The sequence below is a fragment of the Canis lupus genome, chromosome 37, assembly GCF_048164855.1.
Source record: "Canis lupus baileyi chromosome 37, mCanLup2.hap1, whole genome shotgun sequence".
Classification (NCBI taxonomy): domain Eukaryota; kingdom Metazoa; phylum Chordata; class Mammalia; order Carnivora; family Canidae; genus Canis; species Canis lupus.
Window position 1 is genome coordinate 21,017,784 of NC_132874.1, and position 22,330 is coordinate 21,040,113.

The 22,330-nt window shown below is 36.9% G+C and overlaps 1 protein-coding gene and 1 long non-coding RNA gene across 7 annotated transcripts in view; one reads left to right on the top strand and one right to left on the bottom strand.

Moving 5' to 3' along the window:
- FARS2 (phenylalanyl-tRNA synthetase 2, mitochondrial) overlaps positions 1-22,330 on the bottom strand; it is a 499,388-nt gene that overhangs the window by 364,803 nt on the left and 112,255 nt on the right. For 3 of the 6 annotated variants that reach the window (XM_072813848.1, XM_072813843.1, XM_072813844.1), the window contains 2 exons: positions 17,056-17,142; positions 9,670-10,304 (listed from right to left, as the gene is read on the bottom strand). In XM_072813848.1, coding sequence (XP_072669949.1) covers positions 9,670-10,284 — 615 coding nt within the window. In that variant the 5' untranslated portion in view covers positions 10,285-10,304; positions 17,056-17,142. The remainder of the gene's footprint in view (positions 1-9,669; positions 10,305-17,055; positions 17,143-22,330) is intronic. The other 3 variants (XM_072813845.1, XM_072813846.1, XM_072813847.1) reach the window with 1 other exon arrangement.
- On the top strand, positions 1,398-10,616 carry LOC140626217 (uncharacterized). Its single transcript, XR_012025416.1, has 2 exons — positions 1,398-1,725; positions 9,876-10,616. It is a non-coding gene; the product is annotated as an uncharacterized lncRNA (long non-coding RNA).

Below are 22,330 nucleotides of genomic sequence, written 5' to 3' on the forward strand. Positions count from 1 at the left end.
CTCCAAACCTCACTTTGTCCTCCAATAACGGGGTATTACTCAAATCCAATATATTGTGGACTCCTGGCTGTGACCAGTTGCCTTTTGCTTCAATGTCAAGAGATATACCTAAGTAAACACTCAGGCTGAGAAAAAGAATTTAAAAAAAGAAAAGCCATTTCAATTTAAATGTGTCTTTAACAGAAGGAGTCCTTCCTAAAAGATTTTAAAGAGGAGATTAGGGAAACATGGTGACTATAATCTATCAAGGCCAAATAAAAACGCCTTCAATAAAGCCCCTCCGCATGAGGCTATTAAGAAAACCCAATAACCGCATGGTGGAGAATAAAACCTTGTCATTCACTGAATGAGAGAAAAGTGATTCGGTGTAGAAAGCAGGAATAAAGAGTCTACCTTTGGCTCACCACAAGAGTAACAGTGGGGAAGCTCAGGAAAAGAAGCCCAAGAACAGGAGGGTTCTAATGAACCATCTGGAAGGTAGGAGAGAATATCAAAGGGAGCAAAAATGAAATTTTCTGATGATAAATGAGAGTGGTTTTCTAATAAGGATGAGCCACAAAGGATGCCAAAGGGGTTGTTCAAAATGAAGGATATTCACTTCACTTGGACTGAATAATTATAGGCAAGGAGCACAACCTATGGGGGGAAACCCCATAACCACACTCCTGCAAGAAAAAATGGGGAATGATGGTGATTATTTTTAAAGAGAAGGCAGTTGAGATGGGACGGGTTATGAATTTGGACCTCTGAATAGAGTAGTATTTCAGTAATATGTTGTAGTCCAAATTATAACAAAGCTTACTTCCCTGTATAGCTTTACTCATCTCTTCTATAGAAACATTCCCCTTTGTTTCTGTGTGAATATGAATGAATCACTATTAATTATAGAATATTTACAAAATCTCCATAATATAATGATGTCTTCATTTATCAAGACATATGTGTATTTACTTAGAAATATGAGGTTACTTTGTATTTTACAGGCTGGTAAAAATCTCAAAAAATTCTAGAAACTAAGATAAGGTTGGCAATGCTTTATTTTGTCAAGTAAAGGCATATTTTTAAAATACCATCACCATCACTCCATAAAGGAATATTTTAATAGTTAAGAAAGTAGCAAGGAAATCATCTCAAGGCAGAGAGTCCTTTAAACTGAACAAGTCTGCATTTACAAAACTTGCTACATAGCTCTTATATCAATAATTATTATCCTGTAAGATCAACAAAAACTTGGTCATGGACCAGGACTTGTAAATACACTCAAGTTTGAGAACTACCAGCCAAGAAGACGAACACAAGCTAGATACACAGTCTTAAAACTTAAAAAAAAAAAAAAAAAAAAAAGGAGCATTTTGAAATTTTTTAGTAACAATAATAAAGACAGAAATAGGAAGAAAGAAAGGCTCATTGTGAACAATCTTAAAATAATCAGGGGGATATTACAGCTTGTCCATGTGTGTACGTAAGAGAAAAATTGGATAAAACTGACCCAGAGGGAGTAATCGAAGGGGAATGGAGACAATGCAGACACACTGAGGAAACAAAGAGTCTACAGTCCAGAGTGAAGAATGAATTGCAGAGCCTCCTACCTCCTCCACAGCTCCCTCGGTGTGCTCACTGGACTGAGTGCATTCCCAGGAACCATACACAGGGCACAACTGGTGAAACAGGACAAGGCAACTCCAGGGACAAAAGGAAAATAGAGCTTCTTTGAGCACGGTCCAGGTAGGTACTTATTAATTTTTTTAAGTCAGAATAAATAGAGGATTTGTATGGGCTCCCTCTGGTGGGTCTGTCAAACACATGAGATTTGCTTATTCTTTGCAAAATAAATGCCTCACATGTTTAGTAAAAATTTAGTTTTGAAGCAATTGAACAATGGTGCTCAAACTTTTGAGTCTCCCAAATGCTTCTAGGCTCCAAAAAATCATAATATTTGCCATTATTTGCAAACAATGATAATGCCTGCTACCACTCACCTTCTCTTCCCCTACCAGGTAATCAGTGTTCTGATCTTGGTGTTTATCATTCCCATGTATTTTTCTCACACACACCTACACATTTAAAAACCAAAACAAACAAAATTGTGTGACTGGGGGGGGGGGGGTGGATGTGGAAAGAGAGAAGGAAAAAGAGCTAGAGCAAGTGAAAGAGACAAAGCATAAGTACACAATGAGAACACTTGTTATTTGGGCATATTCTAAAACATCTATTAAGAAAGACATCGTAGGGGCAGCCCAGGTGGCTCAGAGGTTTAGCGCCACCTTCAGCCCAGGGCCTGATCCTGGAGAGCCAGGATAGGTCTGACATCAGACCCTGCATGGCGCCTGCTTCTCTCTCTCTCTCTCTCTCTCTCTCTCTCTCTCTCTGTCTCTGTCTCTCAGGAATAAATAAATAAAATTTTTTAAAAATTAAAAAGAAAGACATATAGTTTACTAGCACCTGGGTGGCTCAGTCAGTTAAACGTCTGACTCTTGATTTCAGCTCAGGTTATAATCTCAGGATCCTGAGATAAAGCCCCCTGCCGGGACTCTGAACTGGGCATGGAACCTGCTTTAAGATTCCTTGTCTCGGGGATCCCTGGGTGGCGCAGCGGTTTGGCGCCTGCCTTTGGCCCAGGGCGCGATCCTGGAGACCCGGGATCGAATCCCACATCAGGCTCCCGGTGCATGGAGCCTGCTTCTCCCTCTGCCTGTGTCTCTGCCTCTCTCTCTCTCTGTCTCTCTGTGGCTATCATAAATAAATAAAAATTAAAAAAAAAAAAAAAAATTTAAACCCCAGGCCGAATTCGTACGTTTAAAAAAAAAAAAAAAAAAAAAAAAAAGATTCCTTGTCTCTCCCTCTTCCCCCTCCCTGCCCCCCAGCACCCTGGCTCTGCTCTCTCAATCTCTCTTAAAAAAAAAAAAAAAACTAAAAAACAGTTTGGTATCACTCATAACTTCTCTCAAAATTGTATTAATTTTATCCATAATGACATAAGTACTCTATGTTAGCTACAATAAAGTATTCAATGTACAAATAATGCCAATTGTCCTTTATTCTTTATACTTCAAGGAAAAAAACACCAGATTACAGAGCATACAATTTAAAAAAAAATACAAAATATCTCTACATAGTAAAAACTATATGCACTCCCCATAGAATGGTATAAGACTTGTGGTTCCTCTAGACTCTTGCCATTGTCAGGCTAATTAATTTTTGCTATTCTAATGGATTTGGAACAATACCGGGTTCTTTTACTTTTTTGACTTTGCATTTTGTTATTTATTGGTAAGGCCAGTTCTTGCTTATTGGTCAATCACATCTACTGGTAGGCTGTTAATGTTGACGATAGGCTATTAATTTAAAAATTAAATAAATTATTCATATAAAGAGTGTATAGTATATGTGCTTAAAGAATAATAAAAGCACATACATGTGTGCTCACCACCATATCCATTTTCAGAAAAGAAAACAGTACCAAAAACTTTGCAGCCCCCTTCATGCCCCTACCTGATCACAATCCCCTTGCTGCTCCTAACAGAGGTAACAATTAAATTTTTTCATTCTTCCCCTGCATTCCTTAATTTTTCCTCATTGTACAAACCCCTAAGTAACATACTGATTAATTTTGCCCATTTTCTAAACTCTATATAAATGCAATCATACAATGTAAGCTTCCGTAACTTTCTTTCTTTGCCTACAATTACTTTCCACATTCATTCATTCAATGCATATAGTTGTGATTTACTCATTTTTATAGATAGGACTCACATACCATCGTATAAATATAACCACAATTTACTTATCTGTTCTATTCTTGGTAGAAATATGGGTTGTTCCAGATTTGGACTACTACTAAGACTGCTATGAACATTCTCATCTATCTACTAATAAAAGCACTCAAGAACGTATCTAAGTATTTACATGGAAGTTAAATTTCAAGTGTGTGGTTTTATACTCCACCACAGCATTCCCATGGCTCCAAGTATTGGCCAATACTTGGTATTGACAGACTTTCCCTATTGGAGTTTTTCCAAACTAAGACTTTTAATTTGACCAACATTAATCTCTTAGCTGTATGCACACAAATATCTTCACCCCTGTTGCTTGTCTTTTAAGATCATTTATGAAAGGCTTTTGTTAGGCGGAAATCTTATCTTAAGGTAATCATTCTTTAACAATTTTTTCAATTCAGGATTTTTTTTTGCTCAGGGAGTCTGAGTTTGAGATATTATACTCTACCCCCAAGGTGATAACAATAATCTCTCATATTTTCTTCTTTGAGTTTTAAAGACCTCTTCACAAATGGATTATGAATCCATCCAGAATTGAGATTTTCATTTGGTATGAGATAAAGATCAATTATTTTTTTCCTATACAGATAATAATCTCAGAGTAATTCATGCAGAATCCATCACTTCCCCATTTACGTAACATCATTTCCATTTATAATAATAAATTCACAAATATGATGAGAGCTTTTTCAAAGTTCTTTATGTGACTAACCTTGTGCCAATAATAAGCCATATTAATAACTAGAGCATTATAAGTCTTGATGTTTGGTAAGGCATGACCTTATACCAATGCTTGTAAAAAATTGTTCTGGCTAATCATAAATTTGTTCTTCTTATGAATTTGAAGATTAGACCTTCAACTTCTCCAAAATACCCATTGGATATTTTGATTAGATTTATACTGAATTTATACATTGATTTTGGGGAACTGCCATCTTCATGATATTGTTTTCCTAACTATGAATCTATGACTATGGTATATCTCTACTTTTTCTCTTCTTTTATGTCTTAATAACATCTGGTAATTTTATCAATAAATATCTCAAGCATCTTCTGCAACAACTATACATACCTAGGCACTTCAAAGTTTTAGTTGATACTATGAATGAAATCTTTATTCCATATGTTTTCTAATTGGCTATTACCTATGGCTAAGAAACATATTTTTCCATTTTGTCTTTGTATTCATCAACTTTACTGAACTGACTTATTAGTTCTAATGATTGACCTGAATATTCTAGTCAGTTTCTAGGTAAAACAGTTTTAGATGATTAAAGCTCATCTAAAGGAGCTTTAATCTCATGTTTTCCAATGCTATACCTTCCATTTCTCTTTCTGGCTTACTACATAGGGTAGAACTTCCCACATAATGATGAACAGAAGCAGTGATGGCAAGTATTCCTGATTTTTTGCTAATTTTGATGGAAATGTTTATAATGACTCACCACTAATGATGATGTTTGCTGTGACTGCTTGACAAACATCATTTAAGAAAGTTCTCTTCTATTCCTAATCTGCTAAAAATTTTTATCATGAGTCATTAATGTCATCAAATGCTTGTTTTTAAAGTCTAAAACATTAAATGCTGTCAAATTATTTTTCTACATCTATTGAGGTGATCACATGCTTCTTCTTACATCAGTTAATATAATGGAATAAATGTATTAATAGTAATGTGGTAAGACACAATATACCAGTGAATTAAATTTGCAAATATTTCATTTAATAATTCTATATCTGTTCATTAAAATAGAGAATCATCTATGTTCATAAAGATGAAACTTCTAAAATTTTCTTTTTCATCTAGTTTGTATATTAACATGACTAATCTCATAAAATGAGCTTGATAGGGCTCTATTCTCTGAAACAGACCGTACAAATCTTTCAGACTTGGTAAAAACATGCAAAATCATCTCAGAATGATGGAAGAGAGGCTATCATTAATCCTAGATTTAAGTGGTTTCAGTCTTCTACTGTATACAATGTGTTGTTCTATGATTAATATGTTCTGTCTCCTGTTTGGTTTGGTTTTGTTTTTTTTTTTTTTTTTAATCTCAACAGTTGTCTCCCACATGAAACCAAGGAGCATCTCATGGTTGTTTGATACCTTCTTACAGACCTGGACCCCAGTTTGTGTTCAACAAATAATTTTCTGATTGACTGACAGACCCCAGTGTTTTGCATTCAGTCTTTAACCTTTTATCAGAAAGATTTCAAACACACACTAAAGGACAATGATTCTTTGTGTATCCAACACCCAGCTTCAATAATTATCAGTTCATAACCAATCCTCTCCTATTCATCCCCACATGCCAATCCCCATATTTTCTGAAGACAATCACAGATACTTGTTCATTTCAGGATGTATATCTAAAGGAAAATGACTTTATAAAAATATAATACCACTATCTTATCTTAAAAAATTAAAGAACTCCTTAAATTCATTCAGTTAACACCCAAATTCCCAATGGTCTCAAATGATTTTTTCCTTAAAGATGTTTTCTCTTGAAAGGATCTATGCATCGTGATTTCTTAATCTTTCTTTTAATCTATAGGTATATTTCCCTTTTATTTTTCTTGCAACTTATTTGACAAAATTGAATCATTTGTCCTGTAGAGCAGTGCTTGTCAAATGGTCTATGTTGAAGGAACAGTTTAAGATTTCCAATCTGTCTCAGATGAGACACGGTCCTACTGTGCATGACTACCACACAAACTGAACACATGCAACTCACCAGGAGTAATGAAGAACCAGTTTATATGCTATTCTACAAAAGAAGTCCCCTGATAACGTGCTTGAATATGATGGCTTAAACATTTCTAAGCACTACTGCTTAAACATTTCTAAGGTCTTCCTTTTGATTCTTCTGTTTATTTCATTATACACATCACATCACAGCACATTGCCGTGCATTGCATCACTGCCGTCACATTTCCTACAGGCCAGATTTTGCTTATTAGTTCTCCATGGCATAGTTTAACATGTTTCTGTGCCCTCTGTACTTCCTATAAATTTGGAGCTGGATCTAGAGATTTGATCAGGTTCAGGTCCAAATTTTTTGGCAAGATTTTATAGTTGGCATTGTGTTCTTCCATCAGGAGACCTAAAAGTCTGGCCCTGGCTCCTCTTTTTATGATGTTGGTGGTCACTAATGAACAATATTATTACCAGTACTAAATGTCAAAAGCCAACTAGTAAATTTGATTGTCCAAAGTTTTTTTCTCTGAGAGACTCTGTGCCCACTGGTGAGGTCTCTATGGGCCCAGTTTCTGACACCATGCAGGTCTTCTAGCTGGCAGTTTAGAGTTCCCACCATTTGTGAAGATCTTAGGGAGACCTTGTCACCCAGGTGTGCTGGAGATGGGCTTTACTATTCCAGGCACTGTATCTGTTTTGTAAGATTTGGGACTATTAAAAACTTTACAACCCACTTCCCTTCTACTTTTTTAGAACAATGTTGTTTGCTTTAGCATCTTAAGATGACACTTAATTCATTGATTTTTCAGGGTTTTAAGATTTTCCTAAAAATATTTAAAACTAAATGAACTACAAGTATCTCTTTAGCTACATCCAACACATTTTGCTTTATTAATGTTAAATATAGATCACACAATTTAAGTAGGGTCTACCAAGTCTCTTCAAAGTAAAGTGACTATTTTCCTGCACACCTGAGTAGTCTGAAGACAGTATTTTCATTGCTGGCTAATCCTAAGTAATTTGCAATTTACTGTAATATTTCTCTTTATCCCATGACTTTATAACTGTAAGTTTTTATTTTTTTAAAGATTTTATTTATTCATGAAAGACACCGAGAGAAAGGCACAGACATAGGCAAGGAAAAGCAGGCTTCCTGCAGGGAGTCTGATGTGGGACTCGATCCCAGGACCCCAGGATCATGCTCTGAGCCAAAGGCAGACGCTCAACCAGTGAGCCACCCAGGCACCTTGTAACGATGAATTTTTAAATGTCTGAAGATATGAAAAAGTTTTATTGTCCTCTCCTCCTGCTTTCTATATAAATAAACTACATTGTAGTCAAGCACAGTTCTATTTGTGTTATTGATTCTTTGACATTTGTTTAGACTTCAGCTGTCAACTAGTACATGAACAACTTATTTTAGGTATCCCATATGACTGCATAGCTCTGAGTATAGAATTTGCCATTTGTATGTATAGTTACAGGATTTCATTTTATTTTAGTTACAGAATTTTAAAAATAAACATAACTCAAGCCTGTTATACATGTTTTCAGATTGTCTATATCTTTACTCATTTTGGTGTCTTAATTTATTGGTTTTTGATTAAAGTCATTTAAAATCTTCTACTATGATTATGAATTTGTTTGTAACGAGGTAAACTAGGCTGAGCACCTGCCAGCCACTGTGACCCAGACACCCTATTACTAGCATACATCTCCTCCAGCACATTAATTGTAGGTGACATTCTATCACTTGGTCATATTTCTTAGACTTTAACTTGTCTGTGTTCATTTCCTTTTCATTTTCTAATAAGCCCATACCCTTATTAATAATATTAATTCTAATTTAGAAAAGTCAGCTATTCTAAGTAGTAAGAATTCTCATTTAAGCAGCTCTGTGATCCTTCTTGTGTAAAGCTACCCTACTGCTGGAGTATCATGGATTCACAGGAAAACCTGAGGTACACAGTAGGCTCATATGGTGTGACTCATTTAATACAACAAAACAATGGTTACTTCTTAGTCTAGGGATCATATACTATACTTTTCCATGCCCAACAGTCCATTTAGCTTCTGTTCACAGGAAGGAGTTTTGTGATGATAATTGTTCCTCCTGTTTCCAAGAGCATGTTTAGAAGTGCAAAAGGAGTAAATTGAAATGAAACATTTCCTGTGTTTCATTTCATTCCATTTGTTTCTTATATAAAAACACAGATTTAAAAATATATGAATGAAAGACAAGTAGTACTACAGAATTTTAGGAAACAGACTCAAGCTTTTAGGGATTTTCATAATTTGCCAAAAAAAAAAAAAAAAAAAGGAAATCGGTATATTATATCAGCAAACAAAGGTGTTGGGTGCTTTTGAGAATAACCAGAATGTCAGATTTCCTGATCAAAAACCTCAAAGCATCTAAAGATACACTTCAGGAATAGAAACTAAGACATCTGACAATGGAAAAAATGTCACGCATCTACAGGTATAAGAAAGGGAAGGCTAATGTAAGAGCTTGGGAACAAGAACATAGTTTCCAATCTAAGCCAATAAACTGCCAGTCCCCTCTCCTGTGTAAGAAATTCACTGTTCTCTAATAATATGAATACCTAATTAACTTTTACAAACTGAGAAGTGGAATTATCCAACTGTAGGTTTCAGCATTTTATCTTAACCATCCTGGACTGAGGATAAATTTGAGCCCCTGACTATTCATTCACATGAAGGAACCCAGAGAAAGGCAGGTCTCAAGACTGAAAGAATAAGGGCAGACGAGGGAAAACAAAGGACCACTAATTTCTGTAGGTACTAATACAACAAATCAATCAAAAAATATTGAGTCTTGGGCAGCCCCGGTGGTGCAGCAGTTTAGTGCTGCCTGCAGCCCGGGGTGTGATCCTGGAGACCCGGGATTGAGTCCCACGTCGGGCTCCCTGCATGGAGCCTGCTTCTCCCTCTGCCTGTGTCTCTGCCTCTCTCTCTCCCTGTGTCTCTATGAATGAATAAATAAAATCTTTAAATATATATATATATATAAAGTCTCGGCCTGTATAAAGGAAACCATGAAGGATGTATAATTCACAAATGCAAAATGAGGTCTCGTTTCACTGAGCTAAACTGGTTTCACTGAGATAAACTTTAGTGACCTCAACAAGAATGTCCATGCTGTCTATCAATGATAAGAAATGTCTCAAGACTCACCTCGTGCTTAGAGAAGAGTCGGACGCCCTCCAGCTGGTGGAACACTGGGTAGTGCTGGGAGTCAATCTGGTCGCGCCGGTAGACATCGCCCACTACCAGGAAAGCATCCAGCCCAGCATGCAGCAGGTCCCACTGGTGTGCGGACGTGTGCGCTCGCAGCATGTGATTCCCATTTAGGTAATAGTTGTCTCCCTTCTTCCGGCTAGGATGGTCAGGCGGGATGAGCAGGCTGTCAAAGTTCTGCCAGGTGGTGACGACCGGAGAGAGGTCATCATAGACCGAGAACATTGGCGTCCCAAAGCGGCCCACATACTGCTTGTAGAAGTGCTCCTTCACCCTCTCTTTGATCAGCCAAAGAGGATGATGCTGCTGGTTGTGCAGATTCCTGCCAACCCTGGAGAGGACCTTCTGGGACAGGTTGCTATAGTCGTCCTGAGGGTAAGATTTGCCCAGCAGCTCTACCACACTGCCTGGAGCTCTTCGGGCAGCAAACTCTGAAGCAGCAGGTCTCGAGCCCAAGGCCTGATGATGATGATGGCCTTTGGAGACACTACTGGCTTTCCTCACCAGGTAAACATGCATATGGGCAACTCTCCTGAGAGCTGAGCAAACCATTGCAACTTCTCTCACAGATTCTGGAAAGAGCACACATGCAAAACACAAGTCAAGCTTCACTCTGTAAAAGATAAGTATGTCCTGTGTTTCCAACCTGCTCCCCACTGTCCTAATGACGTGTTTCCCCTACTACCTCTTCCACACAGACCAAAGACCCCATTAAGGAAATCTGCTGACTGAGGCTTAATAGGTACTGCTCTACATCAAAAGAACCTTAAAATCATGTTAGATCCCTACTTTCTAGCTATTCTTCATGGGTTTGAAGACAACTTCCTTTATCGTGTCATGTCATGTCCTGAATCCCTCATGTTCAATAAAACTTTGTGTGACAATTTGCTTTTATTTGAACTATATTCTAGAACCAAAAGGTTTAGAGGGATCGTCTAAAAGACAAGGCTTGGTTAACCCTAACAATGTCTCATTAATGAAAGGAAGTACATGACTATATACAGCAGAAGACAGGATATTTAAAACAGACATCCTGCAGGTTTCTGCCCATCATTCTCCTAACCTCAAAACTTGCTTAACTTTGACACATAGACTTCCTGGTTATTCCACTGTATTACAAAATGTTATTATGTAATTTACAAAACTGCTACTACAATTTGTTACATTAACTTTTTTTGATATTTCAAATAAAATATACCACTTTGGGTGATGGTTATTTTTATTTAATATTTATAAAAATATTAAATATTGGGGTGCCAGGGTGGCTCAGTCAATTAAGCATCCACCTTCAGCTCTGGTCATGATCCCAGGGTCCTGAGATCTAGCTGCATCGGGTTCCCCTTTCAGAGGGGAGTCTGCTTGTCCCTCTCCCTCTGCCCCTCCCTCATGCTTGTAAATTCTCTCTCTCAAATAAATAAATATCTTAAAATCTTAAAAAGAAAGAAAGAAATTAAGAAAGAACAACTTAAGGAACTATTACACAAAGCGTAATATTAAATATTATAGACTATACCAATGGACAGCTGAAGTTATTTTTATAAACGCAAATCTTTTCTATCCTCACATCTGGTCATGTCATTTAAACTAAATACCAGTGCAGTATCCCACCATTATATTTTTGTTTTGTAAAAGAGCAAGCTTCTAATATGCACCTATATTAAACCAGGAATGGGGCTACACTTACTTGGGAAGGGATACAAAGCAGCCAGAAGACAGAGTACTGACCGAATCTTTTTTAAAAACATGTCTAGAATTTGGGGCACCTGGGTGGCTCAGTCAGTTAAGCATCTGCCTTCGGCTCAGGTCATGATCCTAGGGTCCTGGGATCCAGCCTCCCATCAGGCTCTTTGCTCAGCGGGGAGCCTGCATCTCCCTCTGCCTCTGACTACAGTGCCCTCCTCTGGTGCGTGAGTGCTCATGTTCTCCCTCTCTCTCTCTCTCTCTCTCTGTCAAATAAATAAGTAATATCTTTAAAAATTGGAATTTTTTTTATCTGTTGGGCTACTTTAAAGCATACAACCATGTAGTTATTCTACTTCAAGGCCCAATAATCATACTACGAAAATATATACCTTCACGATAGTAAGCTGCCTTAGGAGAGAATTCTATTGTTCCAAGTGACATCAAAAGCATACTGAGTAGTACCCAGGCATCAAGGTGCATCTAATTCAAAAGTGTAACTGAAAATATCTAGCTACAAGTTATCGTGTGTGTGATTGCTTATTAGAAGCCTGCGCATAGCACCTTTGCAGGAGACTGCCATCATGAGAAGATACCAGGAACTCCCCTGGATTTATTCATCTATGGCACTATTTTGTCAGTTGTTTCAAAAAGCATTTTTGGCTGAACTTCAGTGGAAATCTGTCTTCCCATATACGGTGTTCAGTGGATTGTCGATGAGATTTTAAATATGCATATGCCACCTTATACATCTTAGCACACAGTCACACTGTTAGGTTGTCAAATATCTAGCTCAGCACCCTTACCAAGACACAAGAAAGCATCTCTTTTCCTCCAAAAGTATATGCTGTTATGCAAAGGTCAGAATTCTTCTGGAAACATTCTATTGGTGCAGTGGTTCATGGAGTGCTATCTTTTCCTTCTTGGTTCCCAGCCCTTCACACATCCAAACCCACTTCTAGGTCCTGTTCCCCCATATGTGCCCACATATGTGCCCCAACTTCCTCATGCCTTTTTGTTCTCCTCACCCTACCTTTAGCTTGCGGAGGAAAGGTTAATTTTCTTGTCCTCTTTTCCAGACTTTTTATCTATCTGTGCAGCCCTGGCATATATTCCCCACTGTCACTTCTCCCCACTCAAGACATTTATTTGGTTTGTTTTTTTTTAAAGGAGATTTTATTTTTCTTATTTTTTTATTTATTTATTCATGGGGGCAGGGGGCAGAGACACAGGCAGAGGGAGAAGCAGGCTCCATGCAGGGAGCCTGACGTGGGACTCGATCCTGGGTCTCCAGGATCAGGCCCTAGGCTGAAGGCGGCACTAAACCCCTGAGCCATCCGGGCTGCCCTATTTGGCTTTTTTGTTTTTTCTATTGTCACCTATTACAGTGAGAGAATAATGATTATGATAGCTTTACGACTTCCCTCTCAGAAGGAGATGTCCTTCTTTTGTCTCTCTCAATTTTTTTTTTTTTTTCTCAAATTTCTAAGAAACAGTTCCAGGCTCAGTCAGTTAAGCAGCTGCCTTCAGCTCCAGTCATGATCTCCAGGTCCTGGGATCAAGCCCCACATTGGGCATCAGGCTCCCTGCCCAGCAGGCAGTCTGTTTCTCCCTCTCCTTTTGTCCCTCCTCCTCCCCCTCTCCCACTCTTGTGCTTACACACACTCTGTCTCTCTCAAATAAATAATAAATAAATAAATAAAATCTTTAATTAAAAAAAACAAAGAAACAGTTCAAGTGGAAAACACAGGAGACCCAGGAAAATGACACCACCAATGGCAGTCATACTTCTATTGTTCCATTTTCAGCAACCCTGCGAGGTTAAGTGTTATTCCTACCCCTTTACAAAGAAACTAAGACTCAGAGAGATCATGCAATTTGCATAAACTCATATACTTCCCCATGGACAAAGTTCAGAACCCTGACCAACTTAAATACTGAATACAATACAATCAAGAGCTCCCAGACTATTAAATACAAATTACATCTCTTTAATTAGCTCTCTTAATTTCTCTTACCTGAGCAATTTAAATTATATATAAATGCATTTTAAATGAATGAATAAACTGATAAATCAAATAAAACCCACTAGTTTAGATAGTGGGAACAAAATGCTATTTAACCAAAAACTGGTAGGCCAAACCTGCCCATGTTCTGTTTTTGTAAATACAGTTATGCTGGAATGCAGCAATATGAAACACATTCATTTACATATAGTCTGCAATAGCTTCTCTACCATGAAGGCAAAGCTAAATAGTTGCCACAGAAAACATATGGCTCACAAAGACCTGAAACATGTATTATTCTATCCTTTACAGAAAAAGTTTGCTGAGCCCTGTTTCAACTTCATTAACTGAGAAATTCTTCCAAACTATTAATATCTTCCTAGTCACAAAATATGCAGATTATAGAGCCACTAAAAGTAACAAAAGTATATGGATATTAAATGTGCCGATAATAGTACAGAAGACACAATGAGACCAACTGTGACAAGAGTCAATAGAATACAAAGGGCGAAAGACCACACTCTGCAGAGACACCCACATGGCTGTGACCCTAAGTCAGCCCTTCAGGCACTGTGTATTACCCTTGGGCCCCTGGTTTGAACTTTCTGACTCTTAAGTTTCTCATGTAGAAAACTGTAAAAAACAATACCTACCTCATAGTAAAAGAATTAAACTAGATCCTGTTCGTTATATACTTAACTCAAGGCCTAATACATAAAAGATGAATCAAGAGTTAAAACAACTCAGAGACTTCTAGAGGCCAGATAACAGAAAAACGGTAGTTATTCACTGATACAGGAAACACAGGATGAATTTTGTTTGTCTGTTCAAATGATTTTCATGTGTGTTTTTGTGGTTGGAGAGGGAAACAGCTTTGGACAGGTTAAAGCTAAATATGGCTGATCAGAGTCATGTTAGAATTTCTAAGGATCAGTCTGAGGTATGGATTTGAAAATGGGGTGAGAGATTAGTGCTACAAATGCAGGCCTTGAAAATTATGTGTATTGAGGTGAGAGTTAACATTATAAGAGCATACGATAGTCCATGAGCAGGTGAGAGCAAAATTAAAAATGGGCAAAAGACCAAATTCTTGGAAGCTACCCTATTTAAGGAAAGGGTATATATAAAGAGTAAGCCAGAAGAGACTAAAGCGTACAATATCACAGAACCTAAGGGCAGAGAGTTTCTAGATGGCAACCAAGATCTTTTCTGAACCCACTGTATGTGCAATCCTTAGCATGCAGTATTATTACTATTTGTCTATCTTGTTGTTAGACCATGCAGTTCTTGAGAGCAGAATACACACATCTCTCTCTTATGTAAATCTTCATATACCCAGAGTCAAGCACTACACCTGATACTGGATGAAAGAATAGGAAAGAGGTGAAAGAGGAAAAACAGAAAAGGATGGGTAAAGAATTGGTCAACACGATAAAACGTAACAAAGAGGTTAGGCAGGGGGCAAAGAAAAGAACTATTTGACAGAATGACCAACAACAGGGCAATTTCCATGGCTAAGTGAGGAAACAATCAGATTATCATGGGTGAAGACATGAATCAAAATGAAGGAGATACTAACTAAAGAGAGAATAAAAACATTTAAAACTTCTGAAACTGAAGGAAGGTAAGCTAAGGGAACTTTTAAAAGATGGTCCTAATCTCCCAAGGAAAGCTTTAGATTTATAAAGAAAAATATTGTGTATGATCTCAACATTCACCAGGTAAACGTAATTTTTTTTCAAAGAGGAATGCTATAGTTTAGTATGAAAAGTTATGAATATTAGTAGGGTCAGAGGAGGGCACTATGCCAGAAATTAAGAGGAATCTATTTAAGAGTAATTTGTAGAAAATAAAAATTCAAAGAAACATGAGAAATTTGAAAAGGAAAACGGAAACTGATTCAGAGAAAGTGTAAGATCAGAATGTAGAGGGAAACACTAGAGGAATAATGATGATTGATTGATGTGGCCACTGGAAAGTCAGGAGTTAGCCAAAGAGAAGTACATTAATTGGTGACCTGTTATCCATGAACAACCTAACAGCAGAGAGCAGTCACTAGAAGATTTTTCTAGATAGACTCAAAGGTTATTGATTTTTAAAAATAAAGAAATAATTAAAAATTAACATACATTCTGTAAGAATCCAAGAAAGTCACCAGCCGAGGGCTCTGGTGGCTGGTGCAAATAAATATATTGATCCGAATACTACCTAGTACCAGATAATCTATGTTCCTTATACATTCTCAATTTTAACCTACTTTAATAAGAGTGCTTTACATTTTATGAAATAATTTCACATGTGCATTATTAATTCCAGTAATACCTCCTCCAGTACACACAGTTATTAGCCACAACTCACAGAAAAAGAAATATTGGTTCACAAATTACATAACTCAATTCCCATGGATAAAGTAGCAAATAGGGGATCAGATCCTTGTCTTCTAACTTTAAAATCCCATGATGTTTCCACTCTATGCCACTGAAAAAGAGAAATAAGATGGAGGCAAAAAGGACACAAAAACAAAGGTATAAATAAGAGTTTCTTTAGCCAGTGGTACAAAGCTTTAGTTCTATAAAATGAATATAAAAATGTCATGTATTAAATATATAAAGAACTCTATGTACCTCTCACCCTATCATGACTTAAAAATAATATGCCAGAGATAGTCAACACTACTAAAAAATGCAATGAACTTTTTTCCTTTATTACTTACAAGGACATTTTGAGATGTCTGCAAGAGGCCAAGACTCTTTTTAAAAGGCTATTCAGGTAAGTTTGTGCTGACTTTCTTTTGATACATTTCCCCATAAAAGTCAGAAAGAGGCAAAATCACTCTACTGGCTTTAGACTGAGTGCCTCAGGGCCCTATAAAAAGTGCTCACTGCTTTGTTTGTTGATGATGGTACCTGGGAAGATAAGAGGGTGGTTTCTCTCACTGTACAATATGGGCTAATTCACTCCATCATATTTTCCTTCCTTCTTTGGTCATTCCAAGTTATACAAACATACAGTATTTCAAGCTACTTTGACTAATAAAAGATCATAAGAAATAAAAAATTATTATGTCACTCTAAAGGACATTTACTTATAGCTATGATGTAACTTTGTGTTTATAAGAAAAAATAAACAATTACAAACAATTAACTCAAACCAGAAAAGAAATGAAAAATCTGAGTGGAGCATGCCCTTTCTTATGTTCTTGGTCACTGGTAGCTGTAGCTAATAATTGTGTGTACTGGAGGAGGTATTACTGGAATTAGTAATGCACGTGTGAAATTATTTCATAAAATGTAAAGCACTCTTGTTAAAATAGGTTAACATTGAGAATGTACAAGGAAGATAGATTATCTGGTACTAAGTAGTATTCGGATCAATATATTTATTTGCACCGGCCACCAGAGCCCTCAGCTGGTGACTTTCTTGGATTCACCCAACACCACAAGAGCCCTTTTCTCTTACTCTCTGGTCCTCTATTTACATAGTCCAGAAATGTGGATTATTAGGAAACAGACTTCTGGCTTGATGTTGATACAACCAGGAGTAACTGTGCTGCACTGCCCAAACCTGCGGTAGGGAAGGAAGGACTCATCCACCCAGATACTCCTCAGGACTCTGCCTTTTTTCAAGACAGCCTTACCTAGGGGTGCCTGGCTGGCTCAGTTGGAAGAGCATGAATCTTGCATCCCAATCTTCATCTCAGAATTTGCTTCCTGGTGAATCCAGCCTGGGACAGATGTGACAGATTAAAACCTCTACTCCTCCTCCTGAAGTATAAGGACAGTACATTCAACGCCACTTTGATACTACCCAGATGCTCATTTTCCTTCTAATCAGAGCAAATTGGTTTTTGTGCAGTTAAAATATACATAACATAAAGTTTGTCATTCTTAAGTGTACAGTTCAGTTGCATTTGGTACATTCACATTGTTGTGCAACATCATCACCATCTATGCCTGGATCGTTTTTATCATCCCAAACTGAAACTTTGTAAAAACAACTTTTTTAAGCAAAATTACATAGTGACATTTTAACATTTTTAACACTGTGAAGTCCTTACAGAAGTGCGGCTAAAGCTCATTTTCTTCAAGTGTCAAAATCAATGTACATAGCTCTATGTTCCAACTAGAACAGAAAAAATTTCTTGAAAATTGACATTGGAACTAAATGAGGGGAAAGAGAAGTCCTAGCGTACCAAAAGCAGTACATCTTAAATAGATACTAGACCACTTTTTTTTTAGCTCTTTTGATACAAATGTTATACAATTCTCTATACTAAAACACAACTTATTCTGACCAAAAAACAATGGTCTGTGTCACCCAACAGAACTTTCTGCAATGACAGAAATATCCTATATCCACACTGTCAAATGTGGTAGAACCAGCTACATATGGTTACTAAGTATTGGAAATGTGGCCAGTGCAATTAAGGAATTTCATTTTTCATTCTATTTTACTTAATTTTAATTGAAGTTGACCACATATGACTAGATACCATATTGGACAGGGCAGATTTAGACCCTCATATAAGAAAAATGAGAATTCCATTCTCTAAACAATCAAACTGATTCCTAAGATTGTATTTTAGGATACAAACTAGCTTCTAAAATAGTATATGGATTTCAGCTTAGAAACAGATATTCAATCTTCAGAAAAATTTTAACAATTTGAAAACTAGAAAGGACTAAAGAAATCATTAAGTCCAACAGTCATAAAGAAGCTAAGTCACAGATTAACTATATTCCCAACGATATGCAGCCAATCAATCAGTCAGAGGTGATAATCCATTGGCCTAATTCCCAGGTACAAATTTGTTCTAATCTTGAATTCAGTTAAGATCTCACCTATAATGAGGAATCTAAAAGAATCAAGTACACAGAAGCATGAAAAGTAGAAAGGTAGTTACCAGTGATGCAGAGGAGGGGGGAATGGAGAGATGTTAGTCAAAAGTCACAAAGTTGCAGTTTGTGAGATGAAGAAGTCAAGAGATCTAATGTACAGCATGATAACAACTACAGTTTATACTACTGTACTATCAGAAATTCATGGAAAGTAAAGATTTCAGATTTTTTTGTCATTAGATACCAAAAAAATGGTAACTATGTGAGATGACTGTGAATTAGTTTGTAGAAATCATTTCATATAAATGTGTATCAAATTACTATATTATCTTAAATACATAATTCTTATTTTAAAAATTAAGTTCAATTAATAAATAAATAAAAATTAAAAAGATATGTAAGGCATCTTGTTATATGGTCACAGATTGTATTTGGATGCTTTAAGTTGTTCAACAGGCCACATGAGAACACAGTAAGCTTTCTTCACCACTATAAATCTAGCTCAAGTGACTAGAACTAGCAAAACACCAAGTAAGTATTTGTTGTCAGAATGAATGAATTTTGTAATGGTTAAAACAGTCTTTCCTTTTAATGTCCCTCAGTCTTGTATGTAAAAGAACTAAGCAGTGCATTAAGTCTGCTGGACTGGTCATTTCAAAGCACAATTAGCTTACAGGAAAGGGCCATTGTAAGCAAACATGACCCACATATGGTCACGACCACACAAAAAAAGATGAGGCACATTCCATTAACCTCCAGATGCAGTGCTTAAATACTTTCTACCAAGAAATATGGATCGTGGCTTAGTCAACATACAATCTGTACATTTTACTCCACTGAAATATGGTGGGGACATGGCCCACTTCCATAGACCTTTACTCATAAAAGGGCAAGACAAGAGTGTGCTTATGTTCCTGCTGAGTAGTATGAACACAACAACAACACCAACAATACAAATGTCTCTAAAAAGGCAGCTCTCTCCATTACTTGTGAGAGTGTTATTGGTGCAACCTTTCTAGAAAGCAATTCAGCACTACCAGGAGATTTAAAACTGTTCATACCCTTTGACAGGGTAATTACCCTTCTAGGAATATATCACAAGAAAATAATGTAAATGAAGGCAGAAGTTAAACACAAAGAAGTTTCACTGCAGTATGATTTATAATACAAAAAAATTAGAAACAATATAAACATCCCCCAACAAGGGAGTGATTAAGTAAATTATAGAACTATACAATAAAATATTATGCACTCATAAAGTATAATAGTCTCAGAGTTTTAATGATATAACCATATACTTATAAAGCGATAAATAGGACATAAAATTATATGTGTGATATGATCTTAGCTATGTAAATATATGACCTACCTATAAATACATGCATACTACATTTAGGAACTAAACAAGATTTAATAGATTTAATCCCTTGTCCTTATTTTCTATTTTTATATTTCTAAGCTTTCTAAACAGATATTACATTTTTAATTGAACTGTCTTATTTGAAAGAGTTGAATTATTATAAGAAAAAGTTATTTTAAAAATATCTGTTGAGTTGCGCTTTAATCATCTTAGGCCTGTATTAAAGGCCTATATTAAACTCACTTATATCAAAAACAAACGCCAGAATAAATGTAACATGGCCATAGAGCATTTTATTACTTGCGTCCAGTGACCAGCTAAGCAATTATTTTTTATAATAAAGCAGGTAGAATGCTTGGCTTGTAAGAACTTCTTTGCCTTTCCAATTTCCTCTCCCTAAATATAAATCAATATATATATATATATATATATATATATATATATATATATTGATTTATAAATCAATTGTCATAATCACAATGCCAATCACTCAAAGTTCTTTTCCTAAGATACTCAGATTTTCTGGGAAATTGATGCCAGATTCTATACCAAATAAATGTTTTTCAATTTTACCCATTAAGGAAGTCTTTAATACACATTAAAGCTAAAATGTTATACTGTAATTTAGTAAAAAAAATATATATATATTTATTTCTAAGGAAAATTTCCACCAAAACTTAGTCCAAAATAAGCTAAGATCTAGAGTTCACATGTAGGTCACTGTAGGGGGCTGCCAGAGGATCTCAGAGAAATACGGCACTATTCCTATCCTCATGGTAATCATCAGCCTCAATCTGGCCATCAGATGATGACTAGCCCTAATACATGGAAGTTAAAAAGGCTTGTTTCTGGCCTTCTAATATGGGTTTCTATCCTATCAGGCTCAACTGAATTCCCCCTTGCTTGCTGTTACCACTGCACACTCACTGCTCCAAGGCCAGGAATTAACTCATGACACAGTTTTTACCACAGTGCTCATGGGGTTTTTCACTTGCTGTGATGTATGTTCTCCAATACCACCAAGCACTTCTCCAATTTTCCGTAGACACCAGCTAGGTGTCCTACAATTTACTGAATTCTGACACCATCTACCAGCAGATAGCATTAGGTAGCACAGGTTTAGAGCTCAGCCCTACAAGACTGCCCTCTTGCCCCACTTTAAATGCCAATCACTAGTTCAGGTGATGACCAGCCATATATCAGAGGCTCTCCCTCCTCATGTTTAATTAATTTACCAGAGTGGCACTCAAGACAACAGTTTACATACTATTTAACCGACTTATTATAAAAATGTTACTCAGAAACAGCCAGATGGAAGAGATGCAGAGGGCAAGGTTTGTGGGAAGGAGGGTAGGGTAGAGTTTCCATGCCTCTCCTGGGCATACAACCCTCCACATGATCAGCAACCCTAAAGCTCTCCCAACCACATCCCTTTTTGGGTTTTAGGAAAGATTCATTACATGGGCCTGGATGATTAAATCAACTGTAATGGTGGCTGAGCTCAATTTCCAGCCCCTCTCCCTCTCCTCAAAGGTCTAGCTGGTTCCCTTGGCAATCAGCCCCCATCCTCAGGTTACCTAGGGGCTTGCTGAAAACCACTTTATTCATATAAACTCAGCTGTACTAGAAAAGACACCCACTTCATCTTGATGGCCCTGGACCTATCTCTGGTACTGGGAACAAAACTAAATACTATAACAAAAGATGTTCCTCTGAGTTATAATTACAATTAGAAATTACAAGGGTTTTAGGAACTATGTGTTGAAAACATGGACTAAACCAAATATGTATTTCTTATTATCAACTGCATTAGCTCATTTCCGTTCACAATGTCACCATCATCAGCACTACTCTCCTCATGCTTGAAATCATTAATCCTCAATAAAATTCCAGCAATTTCATCATCATTCAAGGAATGTATGGGAGGTAAACATTATCAAATTCATAATTTACTCAACTTATTACTCTTCTGGGTGATCAACTTCTGGCATAAGAGAGTATGACGAAGAAGAAGAAAGAAGAAAGAAGAAAGAAGAAAGAAGAAAGAAGAAAGAAGAAAGAAGGAAGAAAGAAGAAAGAAGAAAAAGAAGAAGGGAGTGTGACATCATCTTTGCATTAGTGCTATAGTTTTCTTCAATGTCTTCTTTGCAGGTGCAGTTTCAATCATCACTGTAGTCCCAAACCAGACCAAGCCTTTGTAGTATTGATGCATCTACCTCACTTCAAGCCTTAGCAACTGTGTAAATAGTATTTTTAAGGCTGAGTTTCTGTGCCAGTACAGTTCTTGTACTGAAAATCGTAGAACCTACAGTGCTAAAGAAAGCATGCAGTTTGGGTCTTTTTTTTTTTTATGTGTTTAAAACAGGAAATTATTTTATCAAAACAAAGTTGGGAGGTTTCAGCAAGGAGCCCTACCATTCTTGATCAACTGCAGACCCAATGGGAAGTTGGACTTGACCCTACAGAGACCTGAAATTGCACAAGGAAGGAAACTGGAGGAAGAGACACTTTTCTCATGCCCCAGGCAACAGCTCAGCCAGTGAGAAGCCACCATACTTAGAACTCTCAGTTTACTCTACTGGACTTTTACTTTACCACTGCTTTCCCAACTTACTCCTTTTCTCCTTGAAAAAGCCTGCCTCTCATTTGTTCCCCAGACTTGTCTGCAGCTGGCACAGCTTGTTTGTCCTGGGACTGCAATTCTCTTTTACGCC